This window comes from Oncorhynchus clarkii, chromosome 20 (genome assembly GCF_045791955.1).
Source record: "Oncorhynchus clarkii lewisi isolate Uvic-CL-2024 chromosome 20, UVic_Ocla_1.0, whole genome shotgun sequence".
In the NCBI taxonomy this organism is placed as follows: Eukaryota; Metazoa; Chordata; class Actinopteri; order Salmoniformes; family Salmonidae; genus Oncorhynchus; species Oncorhynchus clarkii.
The window spans coordinates 29,842,553-29,862,953 of NC_092166.1; the positions used below are offsets into that span (position 1 = coordinate 29,842,553).

A 20,401-nucleotide genomic window follows, 5' to 3' on the forward strand; every position below is an offset into this window, starting at 1 on the left:
ACGTCCTATAAACCACGCCCTCTCCAGAGTTGATCACTTCAAGTAAAACTCCAGCACGCTGCTTTTGAATGAAGCATATTGACGTGGTTTATTTCACCCTTTCTCCCAGAGCCCTCTGCAGAGGTGAAGACAGGCCTGATGAACAGCACAGCCATCTCAGGCGAGGAGGCCTCCCTCTCCGTGGACCTGTCTGCCGTGTGCTCTGGCTCCTGGTCTATCAACGGCCGCCTCCTGCGGAGTGGGGCTGACTACCTCATCACACGCCAAAAGACCACACATACGCTGACGATCCGAACCGTCTCGATGGAGATGAATGGAGCCACGGTCAAATTTGTGGGCGGTGGCTCCGAGAGCTCTTGTATACTCCACGTGAAGGGTAAGCACTGGAAAAGAGAGCAATGCCAAGAATAAGATCTGTGGGTTGAATGTGCAGGTCTTCATTAGATTGATGCTTAGACTTGCCTGTATAGAGGCTCTATATGCAGTGTCTTTATGAGTCCTTTTGTATTCATGCTATATAAGCAGTTAGGAACCTCAGGTTCAGGTAACTTCAGTTCCTCAGGTGATTTATGTTGGTAGACAGTCCTCATCGTTCCATGGGATTTTTCCACAAACAACAGCTACAGGTGAAACCTCTATTTGTAGCTCCAGCTGTCCGGTTCACCAGTAAGTCCGCTCACACCGAGGTGGTGACCTGCAGCGCCCAGTCCTCCGCCCAGCTGACCACAGAGGTGTCCGATTATGATGCTCAGGTGTGTAGTGGGGAAAAGTCCAGATGACTGAATGAATGAATGAACAAAGTCATGCTTTATTGGTCTGTTAGGGTTATGAAACGTAAAAGGGGTAGTGTAATAAATACCAAAATAACGTAACTCTTTAGAATTGTTCCGATTCAATTCACTGTGTTAATGAATGGGTTGGGCTGACTCTTATGTGGGTTGTGTGTTCCGCCAAATTTTGAACGTTCCCTCTAACTCTGTAGGTGGTCTGGATGAAGAATGGACGGGAGCTGAAGGTGGGCAAGAAGTATGAGTGCATGAGCACCGACCGCAAGAGGATCCTGATGGTGCACAACGTCACCGGAGAGGACACGGGCATCTATGAGTGTGTCTTAAACGAAGACCGAATGTCCCTGCAGCTTTCTCTAAAAGGTACAACAGGACAGTCGAAAGATCAAGAAAAAAGATTCACCTCAACTCCTGTAGTAATCTGTCACGCTAGAAAGAAGAAAGCACTCCAATGGGCACATGTATGCACCCGGTGGGAAGTGGAAACCTGGTACCTCAGATCCCCATATCCTTTTATTAGAGTTGCAGGAATAGCAAAATGCTGTATACTTTCACTGAACACCGTTTTTAATTTTGAAATGTTTTAAAAATCTAAATCCAGTGGGTTAGTCAGACCCCGAGTCTTAAAGTGACAGTGTATCAAATGCAACCTCTAACCTACATTGCCGACAGAAAGCCCCTCTCACGCCACGTGACACACAGGGACGGACTGGGCTGTGACAGCTAACACCAGGTGGTAGTGAGCCGTCTAGCATGGAAAAGAGCTCTCTGTCATCCTGTAATAAAGTCCAATGTGTCACTGGTACCGTCCCCCATCCTCCAACCACGCGCAGGCAGACACCCACCTATCATATGATGGTGTATGAAATGTAACTGTTTGGTTATAATAGAATAATCCAGTATTTGAAAAAGCGAATAACTCATCACAGATCAAATCTGTCATTGCGTTTATTATTTAAATATTCAATTCCATATGGTTCTTTGTTAACATTTAATTATAACCTTAAGGTGTCAATGGATTGCTGCCACATTTCTATGAATGAAAAAAAGTGGACAATTCAAGTGTTTGTTCTTGATGACAAATCCCATCCCTGTTTCTCTTCCAGATGAAGCCAAGTTCCTGAACAAGCCCAGGGGTCCCATGGAGGTGGCGCCTGCCCTCAGCGGGGACCTGGAGTTGAACTGCGAGGTGTCGTCTGCAAGCGCGGTGGTGGTGTGGAGGAAGGATCAGACACTGGTCACTGAGGACCAAAGAACCACCGTCGTCTCCAAAGGGACACAGAGGAGACTGGTCATCAAGAATGCCAAGAAGAGTGACGAGGGACACTACTCCTGCGAGACAGTCGAGGACAAAGTCACATTCCAGGTCAAGATAAAAGGTAAGAGAGAAGGGAATGTCTGTCGAGCACACTGGACCAATAGTATCATTGCATTTCAGTTTGTTTAATAACCTAGGCAAACCTTCAGAATCCCAGACTGCCTATGCAAATATTGTTCCTGTTTTTAGTGTTCAACCCTAAAATAAATGTTTCTCATTTTACTGTGCCATTCATGATTGTTCCCACAGAAGCCCAACAGGCAGTCTTCTACAACAAGGAGTCTGTACAGAAGGAGGTGAAAGTTACTCTCTCCCAGAAAGCCACTCTGAGCTGTGAAGTGTCCGACCCAAAGACTGAGGTGAAATGGTACAAGGACGGCAAGCTGCTGACTTCCACTGAGACAGTCTCCACGGAGACAAAGGGCAGGAGTCGTCTGTTGGTAGTAGACAAAATTGAGAAGAAGGATGCTGGAGAATACACCTGTGAGGCTAGAGCAGAGAAGCTGGTCTTTAAAATACATGTTTCAGGTAATATTCTGACTATCTATTGTCTGCTTTTGACAAAGGTTGCTGGAGTGGTTGTTCATGTGCCAGTCGTTCAAATCCCTCTCAGTCCTTGGAGATGGTTTGGAAAATGTACATTTGAATTGCTTCCACTCTGCTCGTTATCTTAGAAATGTATGGTGGTTTTGTTAGTTTCAATATGTTATAATTGAGAATGAAATCGGTGAGTCTATCAGATTGATCATGGTTTGTAGATTTGGGCTTCGAAGTTGTTTCATTGGGTGAATTTCATGGCTTCTCAGGACACTTCAATGGTGCGCTGTCTCTGTCTCTGCAATATTAGAGTTATAGGTGGTTGACATGCTTAACTATCAGTCAATGCTACTACCCATGTCAATCAATCATTCAATCAATCAATCAAATGTATTTATAAAGCCCTTTTTACATCAGCAGATGTCACAAAGTGCTTATACAGAAACCCAGCATAAATCCCCAACCATCAAGCAATGCAGATGTAGAAGCACAGTGGCTAGGAAAAATTCCCTAGAAAGGCAAGAACCTAGGAAGAAACTTAGAGAGGAAGCAGGCTCTGAGGGGTGGCCAGTCCACTTCTGGCTGTACCATGTGCAGATTATAAGAGTACATGGCCACTAAGCCCAGATCGTTCTTCAAGTTGTTCAAACGTTCATAGGTGACCAGCAGGGTCAAATATTAATCACAGCTGTTGTGGAGTGTGCAACATGTCAGCACCTCAGGAGTAAATGTCAGGTGGCTTTTCATAGCTGAGCATTCAGAGGTTGAGACAGCAGATGTGGTAGACAGGAAGGGAGAGGGGGAGAGGGAGAGAGAGTGTAAAAAAAACAGCAGGTCTGGGACAAGGTAGCACATCCGGTGAACAGGTCAGGGTTCAAAGGCTGCAGACACAACAGTTGAAACTGGAGCAGCAGCACAACAAGGTAGCATGTCTGGTGAACAGGTCAGGGTGCCATAGCCACAAGCAAAACCCCAGAAACTGGATCAGCAGCACGACCAGGTGGACTGGGTAATGGGACTGCCAGGAGTCATCAGGTCAGGTAGTCCTGAGGCATGGTCCTAGGGCTCAGGTCCTCCGGGAAGGGAGAGAAAGAGAGAGACAAATGTCCAGAGTCGAAATATCATGCTTTTAGTGTTTAAACCCTTGTGATGCAACTTTGCCCCTCCATGATTGTTCCCTTAGAAACCCAACAGTCTGCCTTCAACAACAAGGAGTCTGTACAGAAGGAGGTGAAAGCTACTCTCTCCCAGAAAGCCACTCTGAGCTGTGAGGTGTCTGATACCAAGACAGAGGTGAAATGGTACAAGGATGGCAAGCTGCTGACTTCCAGTAAGACAGTCCACATGGAGACAAAGGGCAAGACTCGTCAGCTGGTGATAGAGAAGGCGGAGAAGAAGGATGCTGGAGAGTACACCTGTGAGGTTGGAGCGGAGAAACTGGTCTATAAGATTCAGGTGACAGGTAAGGAGGATCTACTCGCTGTCTGGTCTGCTTTTGCTGGAATGGTTGTCTGATATGCACATTTGACATGTTTATCTTAGGAAAATATAACTGTTTTATATTTATCTCTCCTCTGGGAAGCTTTGGCAAATGTACTGTTAAATTAAATTTAGATTTAGTCTCAGTCAGAAACCAATGCCTATTTTGTTGTTGACGTAGTGTTAAAATTGCAATTTTAGGATTAGTTGATTCTACCAGACAAGGTGGTATGATCTTAATTTGATCACCCTGTTGCAGGACAACTTTACTGCAATACAGGAAATGTGAAACTTGTAGTGTATTTGAATTTTAAAAATGCTTTTAAAGTTTGTAATTTCCTCTTTGACATTTCAGACTTGATTTTGCCTTACGAAAAATGTAGCAACCCCTACAAACAATTCCCATTTACTGTTGCTGCAGGATTATCTTCCTGCTGTAGCAAACTGGCAAAAATCCTACACCTGTATTTGGCGCATCAAGGTTGTTTCTTTGCTTGATATGGCTCTGGTTGTTTTGACTTCTGGCTTGCTATTGTTGCTTATTGGGACGTCTCACTGGTCTCTGTCCCTTTTGGGGCTGTGTGTCTATTCCCATTCTATATTTGAATTGCTAATGGTTGATTTACAGAAGCCCAGGCTGTCTTCTACAACAAGGAGTCTGTACAGAAGGACGTGAAAGCTACTCTCTCCCAGAAAGCCACTCTGAGCTGTGAAGTGTCTGATACCAAGACGGAGGTGAAATGGTACAAGGATGGCAAGCTGCTGACTTCCAGTAAGACCGTCTCCATGGAAACAAAGGGCAAGACTCGTCAGCTGGTGATAGAGAAGGTGGAGAAGAAGGATGCTGGAGAGTACACCTGTGAGGTTGGAGTGGAGAAACTGGTCTATAAGATTCAGGTGGCAGGTATGGATGTTTTGCAACTATTGGATTTACTGTCAGTCTATCGTCTGCTATAGGGCTTATAGTGGGAGGGATGGTTGTCCAAATGCCTGTCCTACAGATATTTATCCAATAAAACTTGTGTTTGACAAAGGTTCTTTCATTTGTTGAGTTGTCTTCCCAAGTTGATGTCTCCTGCAATCTGTGTCGTTGCTCTAGCTTATATTATGTCTGAAAAAGTCTGTTTCCATGCTTGTTGCATAGTTTGTTTGTCTCCGTATCATGTTAGAATTGTTGACTCCCGGTGTACGTTCTGTAGTTCATTGTCCCCATGGTCTGTACAGGACAGTAAGGGATGTGTCCTGTGTTTGGTGTTGATACTGTTTGACCCCAAATTAAACATTTCTGCCATTTTGCCCCTCAATGATTGTTCCATCAGAAGCACAACAGTCTGCCTTCACCAACAAGGACTCTGTACAGAAAGAGGTGAAAGCTACTCTCTCCCAGAAAGCCACTCTGACCTGTGAAGTGTCTGATACCAAGGCAGAGGTGAAATGGTACAAGGATGGCAAGCTGCTGACTTCCAGTAAGACCGTCTCCATGGAGACAAAGGGCAAGACTCGTCAGCTGGTGATAGAGAAGGTGGAGAAGAAGGATGGTGGAGAGTACACCTGTGAGGTGGGAACAGAAAAGCTGGCCTACAAGATACACGTGACTGGAGGTAAGGAGGAGTTATTTTTTAGTTACATGCCCTCTGTGATGCCATTTAGGCTTTGGTTGCTGGAATGGTTGCCCATTTGTCTGTCCTACGAATTCAAGTTGTATTATTCTTTTTCTTATTTCAAGAAGAGATTTACAGCACCTAGGTCTGAGGAGATGTTATGGGGCAGACACAGTTACATTTTCAGTTCTGTTTTTATCTTACAAACTTACAGCTATTTTGTTATTTTCAAAGTGTAATTGGGACCATAGAGTTTGAAAGTTCTATCTTACAAACAGAAAGGTTTGGGGAGTTTTTTAATTGGTTGTTTTGATTCCTCACAACAATGTCCTTTTAATAGTGTGTCTTGTTTGACTGATGTTGCTCGTGGGGATATCTGAGTGCTCTGTTTCCTTGTTTGTTGTTCTGGTGTGTGTGTGTGTGTGTCCGTCTCCATAAAACATTTTAATTTCCAATGGTTGACTTTGGAAGGCGGCTCAATGTCCAATACCTCCCGTATTTGTCCAGTCTACAGATATGGTTCCTGTTTTGATGTTATATTGAGTGGAAGGTTTTTAATTTCCATCATATCCTTCAATGGTTCCTCCTTCAGAAACTCAGGCTGCCTTCTATAACAAGGAGTCTGTACAGAAGGAGGTGAAAGCTACTCTCTCCCAGAAAGCCACTCTGAGCTGTGAGGTGTCTGATACCAAGGCAGAGGTGAAATGGTACAAGGATGGCAAGCTGCTAACTTCCAGTGAGACAGTCCACATGGAAACTAATGGCAAGACTCGTCAGCTGGTGATAGAGAAGGTGGAGAAGAAGGATGCTGGAGAGTACACATGTGAGGTTGGAGCAGAGAAACTGGCCTTCAGGATTCAGACGGCAGGTAAGGACATATAAAGCCGCTGTCTATTATTGTTCCCCAGAAGGCTTTGGAGGCTAAATAGTTGTAAATATACACTGAGTGTACAAAGCATTAGGAACACCTGCTCGTTCCATGACGTAGACTGACCAGGTGAATCCAGGTGAACGCTATGATCCCTTATTGACGTCACTTCAATCAGTGTCGATGAAGGGGAGGAGACATGTTAAAGAAGGATTTCTAAGCCTTGAGACAACTGAGACATGGATTGTGTATGTGTGCCATTCAGAGGTTGAATGGACAAGACAAAATATTTAAGTGCCTTTGATTGGGGTATGGTAGTAGGTGCCAGACGCACCGGTTTAAGTGTGTCAAGAACTGCAACGCTGCTGGGTTTTTCACGCTCAACAGTTTCCTGTGTGTATCAAGAATGGTCCACCACCCAAAGGACATCCAGCCGACTTGACACAACTGTGGGAAGCCTTGGAGTCAACAATGGGCCAGCATCCCTATGGAACGCATTGAGGCTGTTCTGAGGGCAAAAGTGGGTGCAACTCAATATTAGGAAGGTGTTCCTAATGTTTTGTACACTCAGTGTATGTGTTCTCTACATTGCCTATAAATGTTTTCCCTAAAGAAAAGAGATATTGTACTGTTGTGTTGTTTGATTGTCTTGAAATGTATTTTTTGCTTCATTGTCGTCCGCTTTAGAAACGCAGATGGTTAATTTATCTCGCAATTGTATCTCTTTATGTCCCCCGGGTCTGTTGTGTGTAAGATATGGTATCTGGTTTGGTTGTTGGGATTATTTGACCTTGAATGTAATGTTTCTGGTACTGCCATGCATCTCCATGATTGTTTTCTCAGAAACTCAAGCAGCTTTCTCCAACAAGGAGTCTGTACAGAAGGAGGTGAAAGCTACTCTCTCCCAGAAAGCCACTCTGACCTGTGAGGTGTCCGACACCAAGACGGAGGTGAAATGGTACAAGGGCGGCAAGCTGCTGACAACCAGCAAGACAGTCCACATGGAGACAAAGGACAAGACTCGTCAGCTGGTGTTGGACATTGTGGAGAAGAAGGATGCTGGCGAGTACACCTGTGAGGTTGGAGCAGAGAAAGTGGCCTTTAAGATACAGGTGGCAGGTAGGGACAATATGAGAGCTGGCTGTCTATTGATGTTTCTCTCAAGGTTTTGGTGGGTGAATGGTTGTGAATATACCGTGTGTGTTCTACATTGTCACCATGTGTTTTCTCCCAAGCAAAGGGATGTTATACCGTTGTCTATTATGATTGTTTTGTTCATGTTGATATAAGATTTGTCTGCTTTTGTTGGTTGAAATGTCTTTGTCTCATAATGCTTGAGAAATGCTGATTTTTAACTTACTCTGGCAATACCACTTGATGTCTCCTTTGTCTGTCATGTACAAGATTATGTTAATGGTTTCAAATTTGGGGTGGGGATTGTTTTACCCTGAATTGGGGGTTTCTGATTTTACCATACCCTTAATTGATCCCCATTCAGAGGTCCAGGCAGCCTTCAACAACAAGGAGTCTGTACAGAAGGAGGTGAAAGCTACTCTTTCCCAGAAAGCCACTCTGAGCTGTGAAGTGTCTGATACCAAGACAGAGGTGAAATGGTACAAGGATGGCAAGCTGCTGACTTCCAGTAAGACAGTCCAGATGGAAACTAAGGGCAAGACTCGTCAGCTGGTGATAGAGAAGGTGGAGAAGAAGGATGCTGGAGAGTACACCTGTGAGGTTGGAGCAGAGAAACTGGCCTTCAGGATACAGGTGGCAGGTATGGATGATATGAAAGCTGGTTGTCTATATTGATATCTCTCTCAAGGCTTTGGATGCTGAATGCCCCCCCCCAAAAAAAAAAATGTTATATACAAAAGCCGATGTTCTCTGAATGTCTGTTTTTGTTGTAGATTTCTGTCTCTCGGGTTGCATATTTGTGTCTATCTAAAACTATTGCTGGTTATTGACTCCCAGTCCCATGTATATCCCATGTAGAGATATTCATCCTGTATTTTTTGTGTTCTACCCTAAATGAAGGGTTTCTAATATTACTGTGCCATTTCATGATTTCTCCTTCAGAGACTACCTTCTCCAACAAGGAGTCTGTACAGAAGGACGTGAAAGCTACTCTCTCCCAGAAAGCCACTCTGAGATGTGAGGTGTCTGATACCGAGACAGAGGTGAAATGGTACAAGGATGGCAAGCTGCTGACTTCCAGTAAGACAGTCTCCTTGGAGACAAAGGGCAAGACTCGTCAGCTGGTGATAGAGAAGGTGGAGAAGAAGGATGCTGGAGAGTACACCTGTGAGGTTGGAGCGGAGAAGTTGGCCTTCAAGATAGAGGTGGCAGGTAGGATGTCATTGACTTTCAACAATATTTGTTGTACCCAAATGTCTTTGCTATCACCTCTATACTAACAAGTCTTCTCTTTTGTTTCTAGAATCCTCTGCCAAGTTTAAAAAAACTGCAGTGAAGAGTGCATGCAGTGTTCAAGTAAGTGAGAAGATTGTTTTGACCACTGAGTTGACTTCGGAGAGTGCCAGCGTTAAGTGGTTCAGGGACGGTGTGGAGTTGAAGGAGAGCTCTAAGTATGACATGAAGAGAGAGGGACATTCTCATACCCTGATTGTGAAGTCCACTGAAGTCAAAGACAGTGGCACCTACTCTTGCCACACTGCTGACGACAAGCTTGAGTTCAAAGTTCAAGTCAAAGGTTAGTTCGCTTTTCATTCGTCAGAACAAATGATTGACGGGCTGGTGTTGTATGTTTCTGTGAGCATAGTCAATACCTATGAAGATCCTACATATTCCATTTAGCTATTGAAATGCTGGCCACGTTTCCCTTCAGACTCACCGCTGAAGTTTGTGGTGCAGTTGCAGCCTGTAGCCACAGAGCTGGGTGGTACACTGACACTGACCTGTGAAATGAACCGAGCCTTAGGGGACGTGCTCTGGCGCCACAACAGCTGTGAGGTCAAACCCGGCGGCAGGTTCTGTGTCAGCACTGATGGTCCCAAGCGGGTCCTTACTGTGACAGGAATGGCAAAAGAGGATGAGGGAGAATACAGCTGTGAATGCAAAGATGATAAGACCTCTGCCAAGGTCTCCACCAAAGGTAGCTGAGGCTTTGTTTTCATTAGATGTACAACTTGGTACCTGACTACTACAAGATGAACTGTAGTTACAGACATATACAAGATACAGCATACAGTAGTTACAGACATACAGGCAAACGCACTAGATGTTAAGCCATTCATTTCCATATTAACACATTTTCTGTGTTCCTGAGTCTAATTATGTCTCCAAGTAAACTATTATTTTCTGTCCTTTTCAGCACCCAGACTGGTGAAGCTGACTTCCAAGCTGAGCAACGTCGCTGCTGTGGAGGGGAAGGAGGCCATCTTCAAGTGTAGTGTCACCCCAGCTGACGTCAACGTGAAATGGTTCTGCAACAACGTGCCCATCACTGCTGGGCCCAAATATAAGATTGAGCATGGGGGCACCAGCCACTCCCTCACCGTCACCTCAGTCAGTCAGGATGATGCTCAAGAGATCAGCATTGATGCAGAGGGCAAAACCTGCAGTGCTACCCTCCAAGTGCAACGTAAGAACCAACCTCCATTCGCTTTAAAGGTGCACTATGGAGAAATAGCTCCTGTTTGCTAAAATTCAAATAGTTTGCCGAATTTCAGTTTTTTGTGACCAAAAGAGCAAGTATAGTGTAGAGAATAATTTTACCATCTAAACCACTGTGAAATGTCTTTTCCATAACCAAAAATATATTTTCAACTGTTTGAAGCTGGTGTACAAAACCAGAAGTAAAAGATGCAAAAGCTAAATTTAAGAGTGAGAAGCATAGAAACGGAACAGATGTACTGCTTCTTGGATTTGCTTTCAATGAGAGTGACATCTATAATGCACATTTTTGTGTGAATTTGGTCAGGTTGCCCAAAAAGTTACATATTGCAGCTTTAACACTTACCTGGCAATTTTGCTTAGAAGGGCTACAGTTTTCGGAAAGGAGTTCTAATATCTGTGTTTTCTTTGTGCCCTGACAGTGGAGCCGGTGATGTTCAAGAAGAAGCTGGAGAATGTGATGGCGATGGAGGAACAGAAGGAGGTGAAGCTGGAGGTAGAGCTGAGTAAGCCCTCTAAAGAGGTCAGGTGGATGAAGAACAGCGTGGTGCTACAGCCTGGAGGCAACATGGAGATCAGGGTGGACGGAGCCAAGCAGACCCTGGTCTTTAAGAGTGTGACTACGGCCGACCGTGGCTACTACTCCTGTGAGACCCTGGACGACAAGACCCAGGCCAAACTCACAGTGGATGGTAAGTAAGAATGGTGTCCTATTTACAGCTGCGGTAGTTTTATGGTTATGTAGAGTACCTACAGAAACTATTCACACTCCTTGACTTTTTTCACATTTTATTGTGTTACAGCCTGCATTTTAAATGTATTAGGTTTTGGTCACTGGCCTACATAAAATACCCTGTAATGTAATATATATATAAATTGACAAATTAATTAAAAATTAATTAATTAAAAATTAAAAGCTGAAATGTTTTGAGTCAATAAGTATTCAACCCCTTTGTTATGGTAAGCCTAAATAAGTTCAGAAGTAAAAATTTGTCACATAAGTTGCACTCACTATGTGTGCGCCAGGGTAGCCTAGTGGTTAGAGCGTTGGACTAGTAACCGGAAGGTTGCAAGTTCAAACCCCTGAGCTGACAAGGTACAAATATGTCGTTCTGCCCCTGAACAGGCAGTTAACCCACTGTTCTTAGGCTGTCATTGACAATAAGAATTTGTTCTTAACTGACTGGCCTAGTTAAATAAAGGTAAATAAAAGTGTTTAAAACCACTTTAGAATAGGGGGCAATATTTTCACATCCGGATGAAAAGCGTGCCCAAAGTAAACTGCCTGCTACTCAGGCCCAGAAGCTAGGATATGCATGTAATTGGTAGATTTGGATAGAAAACACTCTAAAGTTTCAAAACTGTTAAAATAAGTATAACAGAACGTATTTGGCAGGCAAAAACCCAGAGATCAAACCATCCAGGAATGCTTGTGTTTTCTATTGGTTTTCTATGGGAAACTAGATTTATGAGGCGCCTGGTTGCAGTTCCTATGGCTTCCAGCGGAACGTCTAGCCGTAACAGGTTTGATTTTTTAATGACTACATCTCTAGCTCACACATACCTGTATGGTCCCTCAGTCAAACAGTGAATTTCAAACACAGATTCAACCACAAAGACCAGGGAGGTTTTAGAATCCTTCCACCTATTGGTAGATGTGTAAAATTTAAAAAAGCAGACATTGAATATATCCATCTGAGCGTGGTAAAGTTATTATTTATGCTTTGGATGGTGTATCAATACACCCAATCACGACAAAGATACAGCCGTCCTTCCTAACTCAGTTACCGGAGAGGAAGGAAACCGCTCAGGGATTTCACCATTAGGCCAGTAACTGAGGATGGATCAACATTGTAGTTACTCCACAGTACTAACCTAATTGACAGAGTAAAAAGAAGGAAGCCTGTACAGAATAAAAATATTCAAAAAAATTAATCCTGTTTGCAACAAGGCACTATAGTAATAATGCAAATATTGTGGCAAAGCAGTAAACTTAGAAAGTGTAATGTTTTGGGAAAATCCAACACATCACATTACTGAGTACCACTCTCCATATTTTCAAGCATAGTGGTGGCTGCATCATGTGCTTGTAATCATTAAGGACTGGGGAGTTTCAGTATAAAAAATAAACGTAATTGAGCTAACCACCGGACCGGACCGTGGCTCGTCGCCGGAGGCTCCGGACCGTGGCTCATCGCCGGAGGCTCCGGCTCCGGACCGTGGCTCGTCGCCGGAGGCTCCGGACCGTGGCTCGTCGCCGGAGGCTCCGGACCGTGGCTCGTCGCCGGAGGCTCCGGACCGTGGCTCGTCGCCGGAGGCTCCGGACCGTGGCTCGTCGCCGGAGGCTCCGGACCGTGGCTCGTCGCCGGAGGCTCCGGACCGTGGATTGTTGCCGGAGGATCCGGACTGTGGATCGTCGCCGGAGGAACCGGTCCGTGGATCATCATTGGAGGCTCCGGACTGGGAACCGTCGCACGAGGCTCCGGACAGGGAACCCTCGGGAGGCTCTGGACTAAGAACCCTCGCTGGAGGCTCTGGACTGGGAACCCTCGCAGGAGGCTCTGGACTGGGAACCCTCGCAGGAGGCTCTGGACTGGGAACCCTCGCAGGAGGCTCTGGACTGGGAACCCTCGCAGGAGGCTCTGGACTGGGAACCCTCGCTGGAGGCTCCTGCCTTGGCACGGGACTGGACGCCGTGCCTTGACTGGACATCGGCGCAGAGGAAGGCTCCTGCCATGGAGCTGAAGGTTCCGGACCGTGGACCGTCTCCGGAAGCTCTGGACTGGGTCTCGTCGCCTGAAGCTCTGGACTGGGACTCGTCGCCTGAAACTCTGGACTGGGGAGGCGCACTGGAGGCCTGATGCCTGGGGCCGGCACAGGTGGTACCGGACTGGGGACACGCACTTCAGGGAGAGTGCGAGGAGCAGGCACAGGATGTACTGGGCTGTGGAGGCACACTGGAGACCTGGTGCGTAGAGCTGGCACAGATGGTGCCGGAACAATGACACACGCCACACGGTGAGTGCGGGGAGCTAGCACAGGACGTACTGGGCTGTGTAGGCGCACTGGAGACCTGGTGCGTAGAACCGGCCCACATGGTACCGGGATGTACCACCAAATTTCACGCTCCTCAGGACGAGTATGGGGAGCTGGCACAGTTGGCATCGGACGGCTAACACGCTCCTCAGGGCGAATGCCGTGCATACTACACCAAACCAACAGCTCTCTCACTTCACTCTCCTCCAATTTGTCAAACAACTCCTCAAAGGTCTCTAACTCTCCCGTCCGTTCACTCTCCTCCAATTTGTCCAATAACTCCTCGACGGTCTCTGACTCACACCTCAACTTTGCCGACCACCTCGTGTGCCTCCCCCAACATTTTTTGGAGGCTGCTTCTTGACTTGCATCGTGGCCACGAAGCCCGGCGTTGTCGCTGTCCTTCCCTCACCACTTGCGTCTGCTTCCAAGGAAGGCTTTCGTCTCCTGCCATTATCTCCTCCCAAGTCCAGGATGTCTTTACCTCCTGGATATCCTCCCAGGCCCAGGATACCCTCTCCTGTGCACACTGCTTGGTCCGTGAGTGGCGGGATCTTCTGTCGCGGTCGTTTGTAGAATTAACGGACCAAGGCGCAGCGTGCATAGAGTTCCACATGTTTAATTAAAGAAACTCACCAAAACAATACAGAACCAAAACGAAACGTGAAGTCAAATGCAGTGCACACTGGCAACTACACACAAACAAGATCCCACAAAAACCCAGTGGGAAAAGGCTGCCTAAATATGATCCCCAATCAGAGACAACGATAAACAGCTGCCTCTGATTGGGAACCATACCAGGCCAACATAGACATATAATAACCTAGATAACCCACCCTAGTCACACCCCGACCTATCCAACATAGAGAATAAAAGGCTCTCTATGGTCAGGGCGTGACATCGTGTGACATAAAACACAACCTTTCTTTCCTTACATTTATGACTGTCACGTTCTGACCTTAGTTCTTTTGTTATGTCTTTGTTTTAGTATGGTCAGGGCGTGAGTTGGGTGGTTTGTCTATGTTTGTTTTTCTATGAGTTGGTATTTCTGTGTTTGGCCTGGTATGGTTCTCAATCAGAGGCAGCTGTCAATCGTTGTCCCTGATTGAGAACCATACTTAGGCAGCCTGTTTTCACCCTTGATTTGTGGGTGATTATTTTCTGTGTCTGTGTGTTCCACACGGAACTGTTTCGGTTTTTGTTATTTCACGTTGTTATTTTTGTATTTTTCTGTGTTCTATTAAAAGTATCATGAACACTTACCACGCTGCGCATTGGTCCTCCGATCCTGACTACTCCTCGTCAGAGGAGGAAGAAGACCGTTACAATGACAGTGTTATTTTTCGTTATTTAGCGTTTAACAATTGAAATAGAATATTGATCTTAAAACCTGTACCTATCATGGATCTTGGAGATCTGGGAAAATGCACTGTAAGTGTAACTATGCCAACGTAACATTTCATTATGTTTCACCGTTAAAACAGTTCCCATGGGGACACAAATCCAAAAGAATGTAGGCCTATCCCACTGCCAAATCGAATGCTTCTAAACGAGGGTCAACTATAGGCCTACTGTCATTAACGTATACTTGTTGGATGCGCATTGATGTCTAGCTGTAGGCTAGTTGTCTAGTGATATTGTTGACCATCATCAGGTGATGCAGTAAAGAAAACAAATATGAATAGAAAATAATAACGCTAAATAAATGGTCTACTACTACAGGAGAATGGAGAACACCAGTACCAGCACACACCTGTGAAACAAAGCAATGAGTGCTCTGAACAGCTGAGCTGACTGACCACAGCAAACAATGAGACATCAACGGATAAAGCTAATGCATTGGAATAAAGGCATAGGCTATTTTTTTAAATCAAGGATGCATGGCAAACAAATGGTGAAAACAAGGAAGTACAAAGGAAAATCTATGCAGCTGAGACTGCCAGCGCTGCCACATATACATAATTGGTTTAAACCATGACAGAGAGGTGGGGGTGTTCGTTTCATTGGACGGTTTACCACTGTGCAACATATTTACCAATGCATTTTAAACAAATAGGAGAATGGTTAAATTAGCATTATTTAGAGACCCCACCCAAAGTCTGACTTTTGTTGCATTTAGAGGAGCTAACGTCTCATTCGGGGTAGCTGAGGCCCCCCTGGTTCACCTGTCATTTATACAGTGTGAACGCTCTTAGAGACTTACCCAGAAAGACTCACATGTAACCACTGCCAAAGGTGATTCTAACATCACCGGACGTGCTACATTGTCATGCTGCTGCTCCCGTTTCAACTGTTCTGCCTGTGGCTATTGATTCCCTCTCAGCACTGCCTGGACTGCGCAGAAATGCAAATGCTTTCCGTTTGAGTTATGTTAGGTTTTATTTTCACCTGTTCACCAGACGAGCTACCCTTTTTCGTCCCTCTCTCTCCCTCTCTCTAGCTCTCCCTCCCTCTCTACCGCACCTGCTCTCTCGACCTCTGAATGCTCGGCTATGAAAAGCCAACTGACATTTACCCCTGAGGTGCTGACCTGTTGTACCCTCTACAACCACTGTGATTATTGTTTGACCCTGCTGGTCATCTATGAACGTTTGAACATCTTGAAGAACAATCTGGCCTTCATGGCCATGTACTCTTATAATCTCCACCATGCACAGCCATAAGAGGACTGGTCACCCCTTAGAACCTGCTTCCTCTCTAGGTTTCTTCCTAGGTTCCTGCCTTTCTAGGGAGTTTTTCCTTGCCACTGTGGTTCTACTGGACATCTACATTGCTTGCTTTTTGGGGTTTTAGACTGGGTATCTGCTGATGTAAAAAAAGGGCTTTATAAATGCATGATTTATTAACATGTATTGACTCAGGCGGTTAAACACATTTTAGAATTTGTATTCCACTTTGACATTACAGTGTATTTTAGTAGATTGTTGACAAAAGAGTGACAATTAAATCCCTTTTAATCCCACAACAAAATGTGGAAAATGTCAAGGGGCGTGAATACTTTGATGGCACTGTACAGTATACAGTAACTAGCCCCTATTGAGTATAGTAACAGTATTCTCTAATATTCCTTGTAGTTTGATAGAACATTTGACCCCCACCCAGATACTCAGACTATTTATATCTACAGTTTCAGTGTCAAGAAGAGATGTACAGGACACTTACTGATGATGTTGTGTAACCTAGAATTCTATGCATATTCCAGCACACCTAAACGTTCCCTCTGTCTGTGTTTCACAGTGAAGAAGATTGAGGTGGTGAGCGGCCTGCTGCCGGAGGTCAAGGCCCATGAGAAGGAGACAGTGACCCTTGAGGTGGAGCTCAGCCAGGCTGACGTGGAGGGCTCCTGGACCAGGGACAGCGTCAAGCTCAAGGCAGGGTCACACTGCCGCATCACGGCCCTGGGAAAGAAGCACGCCCTCACACTATCCCAAATTAAGATGGAGGACGCAGGAACAATTGCTTTCCAAGCAGAGGGAGTCAAAACTTCTGCCAAACTCATTGTTACAGGTAGGTTATATCCATTTTCGACGAACAGTAAACTATTCATCGAGTTGAGTGCTAATTGGGGTGGCAGCTGTTATTTGAAGGTTGTGCTTATTGGTGTTGGGGTTTTTATAGAACCTGCGGCTATGATCTCTAAACCCATGGAGGATGTCAAAGCCCCAGAGAAGGAGAAGGCTACGCTTGAGTGTGAGGTGTCCAGAACTAATGCTGAGGTCAAGTGGTTCAAGGTGAGAAAACATATTCCAGTAAATCATGGAACTGTAGTTCTGAAAATTGAGAAAGTGTTCAATGTCAGCAATTTTATTTGCATAATTGTGTATACAATTAAATCATTTTTACAAAAGACCACTGTTTCTTAGGGTGACATGGAACTGAAACCAGGAAAGAACCTTCGCATCCACTCCCAGGGGCGCACACGCAGCCTGCTAATCCACAAATGTTCCCAAGAGGATGAGGGCACATACGTCTGCCAAACGTCTGATGACAACACATCAGCTAAACTCACTATTCATGGTATGAGTCCCCGCATGTTATTCATATGATACACTGTATACTATGCAATCCAACGATACTGATTGTGTAGTACAATCTAATCATGCTATAGGCTTGTCAAGGATAGTGGTACAGTGCTTTGTTGTACAGGTAGTTAAAAATAGTGCGTGTCACACTTTGAAATAACAGACCTTCTTCTTACCAGATACGGTGGGTTCCGATCTTATTGACAGACTTGATAAAGATGAGCAAAATTGACTGTATAAAATAAATAATTTAAATATTAAGCTATATTGTATGCTCCAAAAAATGAAATTATATTAATGTAGAGACATTTATTTTGTTTTTAGCAAGTGATTAAAACAAATCTCATAAAGGTGGGGGTCAAAATTATTGACACCCCTTTTTTCAATAACTGTCAATGCCTCACCTTGCGAGGATAACGGCACGGAAGATTGTTCAAAATTGTTTCCATGAGAATACATTGACAGGGATCTTAGACATATTCCTCCATGCAGAATCCTTCCAAAAAAAAAAAAGGATATCAAGGACCTAGAGGATTCTGTACGTAGGAATGGTCTACGATCCCTTACAATTGAGAAATAATGTGACTAAACTGAATACAAAGAAGAACAAACTAGTGTGACTAAGGAATGCGGATGACTCAACACTATACACGTCAGCTACTACAGCGACTGAAATTGCGCAAGTTGAGGTGTCTAAACTGCTTGGAGTAACCCTGGATTGTAAACTGTCATGGTCAAAACATGTTGATACAGCAGTAGCTTAGATAGGGAGAAGTCTGTCCATAATAAAGCACTGCTCTGCCTTCTTAACAACACTATCAACAAGGCAGGTCCTACAGGCCATAATTTTGTCGCACTTGGCACCTGCCACAGAGGGACCTCGGAAAATTACAATTGGCTCAGAACAGGGCAGCACTGCTGGACCTGAGATGTACACAGAGATCTAACATTGAATAATATGCATGTCAATCTCTCATGGCTCAAAAGTGGAGGAGAGATTGACTTCATCACTACTTGTTTTTGTAAGAAGTGTTGACAAGCTGAATGCACCGAGCTGTCTGTTTAAACTACTAACACGCAGCTCGGACACCCATGCATACCCCCCAAGACATGTCACCAAAGGTCTCGTCACAATCCTCAAGTCCAGAACAGACTATGGGAGGTGCACATTACTACATAACGCAATGACTACATGGAAATCTATTTCACATCAGGTAACTGATGCAAGCAGTAGAATCAGATTAAAAAAACAGATAAAAATATGCCTTATGCAACAGCGGAGACTGTGAAGAGACACACACACAGGTACAGACACACGCATACGCACACACGCGTGTGTCTGTACCTACAACAGTATATTGTAATATTGGTGTATGGTGGTATTATACATTTTGTATTGTAGATATGTAGTGGTGAAATAATGTTATATGATGTACTATTTAATCTTTTGTTTTATGTGTGATAAGTGCCTTAATGTGTTTGGACCCCACGAAGAGTAGCTGCTGCCTTGGCAGCAGCTAATGGGTATCCCTAATAAATACAAATCCAATGTGTTCTTCAACTCATAAAAAGGCTCAGTGCTGTTATCCTTGCAAGGTGAGGAATTGAAAACACATGTCAATAATTTTGACCTCTAACTTTTTGCAAAAAATATATATTACTTGTTAAACAAAATCTCTTTGTCTGAGCAATTGTATTAGTATAAAATAATATAATTTCCCCATTTTTTTTCAGGCTCCAATATAGCACAGTATTTCAATTATTTATTTTATGCAGTCATTTTTGCTCATCTTTATCAAGGGTGTGAATCATTTCAGACCCCACTCTACATAGCTAAAAATCTATGTAAAAGAACGGCCATACTCCATTCAGCATTAGGTACGTTGAAGACTTTCTAATGTCTCTTTTTATTGTCTCTTGTGCTCCTCGCTCCACAGCCCGAGACATTCAAATAGTGAAGAGGCTTGAGGACGTGGAGGTGATGGAGAAGGAGAGCGCTTCGTTCTTCTGTGAGATCTCTCACGATGAAGTGGACTGCCAGTGGTTCAAAGGCGACACCAAACTCAAAGTCGGTGACAACATCAAGATGAGACAAGAGGGTGAGGAGAATACACACATTTGCCATACTTTCCAAATACATGTTTAGATGTCCATATTTGTGATAAACACAAATGTACTATTTCAGTGTTTTAACATTCGGTACTGTTCTTATAAGTTGCCTTCTTTCAATTAAAGGTAAAATCTATGTGCTGCTGTTTAAGTCGGTGACCCCAGAAGACATTGCTGAGATTAAATTCACAGCTGAAAAGGCCTCTTCAACAGCCAAACTGACAGTGAAAGGTAAAGTCTATTTCCAGCATGCTTTCCCTATAGCATGGTATTTATGGCATGATATGCTAAGCAACATAGGATATAATAACATATTCAGGTTAGCACATCACAACATACGGTATGTAACAAATTCAACGAATTCACAAGCACTCATTAAACATGCCAATGGTGAATGCAGTTCCCGATCCATAACTCAAATCTGAAAAATATTATGTCAACTGATCCAGTTAGTCAATTGCTCAGCCAGTCAGCCTGTCCTCTGTGTCTTCAGAGTTATTTCCCTGAGGTTTATTTTGGTTCAGCAGCCAAACGTCTGTGGAGATGATACTGCATTGGCCTCTTTTAGACTGGACTATTGGTGTTTTGTATCCCCGGCCAGAGTGCTACATCCTTAACGATTTGTAGTGGTTTCCCTGGGAATCCATGGTGCTGTCTTTCTTTGACGCATGGCTGCTATACATCTGGGGAACCTGAACCACAGAACCTAGATCCTGGGGTGACCTGACTACCCTCGGGAACTGTCTCTCGTGTTGTTCATGGCGATCCCTCTGTACCAGGCCAGGAATGAGAAGGCCATGCAGTGGTTATCTGAGCCCCTCAGGATGTTGGAGTTGATGGAAGAAGGCACACGATAAATCACTGTTCCTTGGGAGAGCCTGTGGAGTTGTTTTCTTTGGCGTACTGACCCCCTGTTGAGTACTTTCTGTTCCCTGTCTTAGTTTAGTGCTACTTACTGCTTTGATGTGTGGTAGTGTTTTGATATGTTTCTTTGGTACTGCTAAGTATGG

At 44.5% G+C, this 20,401-nt stretch overlaps 1 protein-coding gene across 1 annotated transcript in view; it reads left to right on the top strand.

The window, feature by feature from the left end:
- LOC139376175 (obscurin, cytoskeletal calmodulin and titin-interacting RhoGEF b) overlaps positions 1-20,401 on the top strand; it is a 100,786-nt gene that overhangs the window by 15,742 nt on the left and 64,643 nt on the right. Inside the window, exons 6-26 of the mRNA XM_071118448.1 lie at positions 110-376; positions 646-752; positions 983-1,151; positions 1,895-2,167; positions 2,356-2,634; positions 3,827-4,105; positions 4,751-5,026; positions 5,442-5,723; positions 6,316-6,591; positions 7,435-7,710; positions 8,090-8,365; positions 8,668-8,937; positions 9,029-9,301; positions 9,437-9,703; positions 9,923-10,192; positions 10,647-10,916; positions 16,498-16,767; positions 16,879-16,991; positions 17,124-17,277; positions 19,220-19,381; positions 19,518-19,622. Coding sequence (XP_070974549.1) covers positions 110-376; positions 646-752; positions 983-1,151; positions 1,895-2,167; positions 2,356-2,634; positions 3,827-4,105; positions 4,751-5,026; positions 5,442-5,723; positions 6,316-6,591; positions 7,435-7,710; positions 8,090-8,365; positions 8,668-8,937; positions 9,029-9,301; positions 9,437-9,703; positions 9,923-10,192; positions 10,647-10,916; positions 16,498-16,767; positions 16,879-16,991; positions 17,124-17,277; positions 19,220-19,381; positions 19,518-19,622 — 4,914 coding nt within the window. The remainder of the gene's footprint in view (positions 1-109; positions 377-645; positions 753-982; positions 1,152-1,894; positions 2,168-2,355; positions 2,635-3,826; positions 4,106-4,750; positions 5,027-5,441; positions 5,724-6,315; positions 6,592-7,434; positions 7,711-8,089; positions 8,366-8,667; positions 8,938-9,028; positions 9,302-9,436; positions 9,704-9,922; positions 10,193-10,646; positions 10,917-16,497; positions 16,768-16,878; positions 16,992-17,123; positions 17,278-19,219; positions 19,382-19,517; positions 19,623-20,401) is intronic.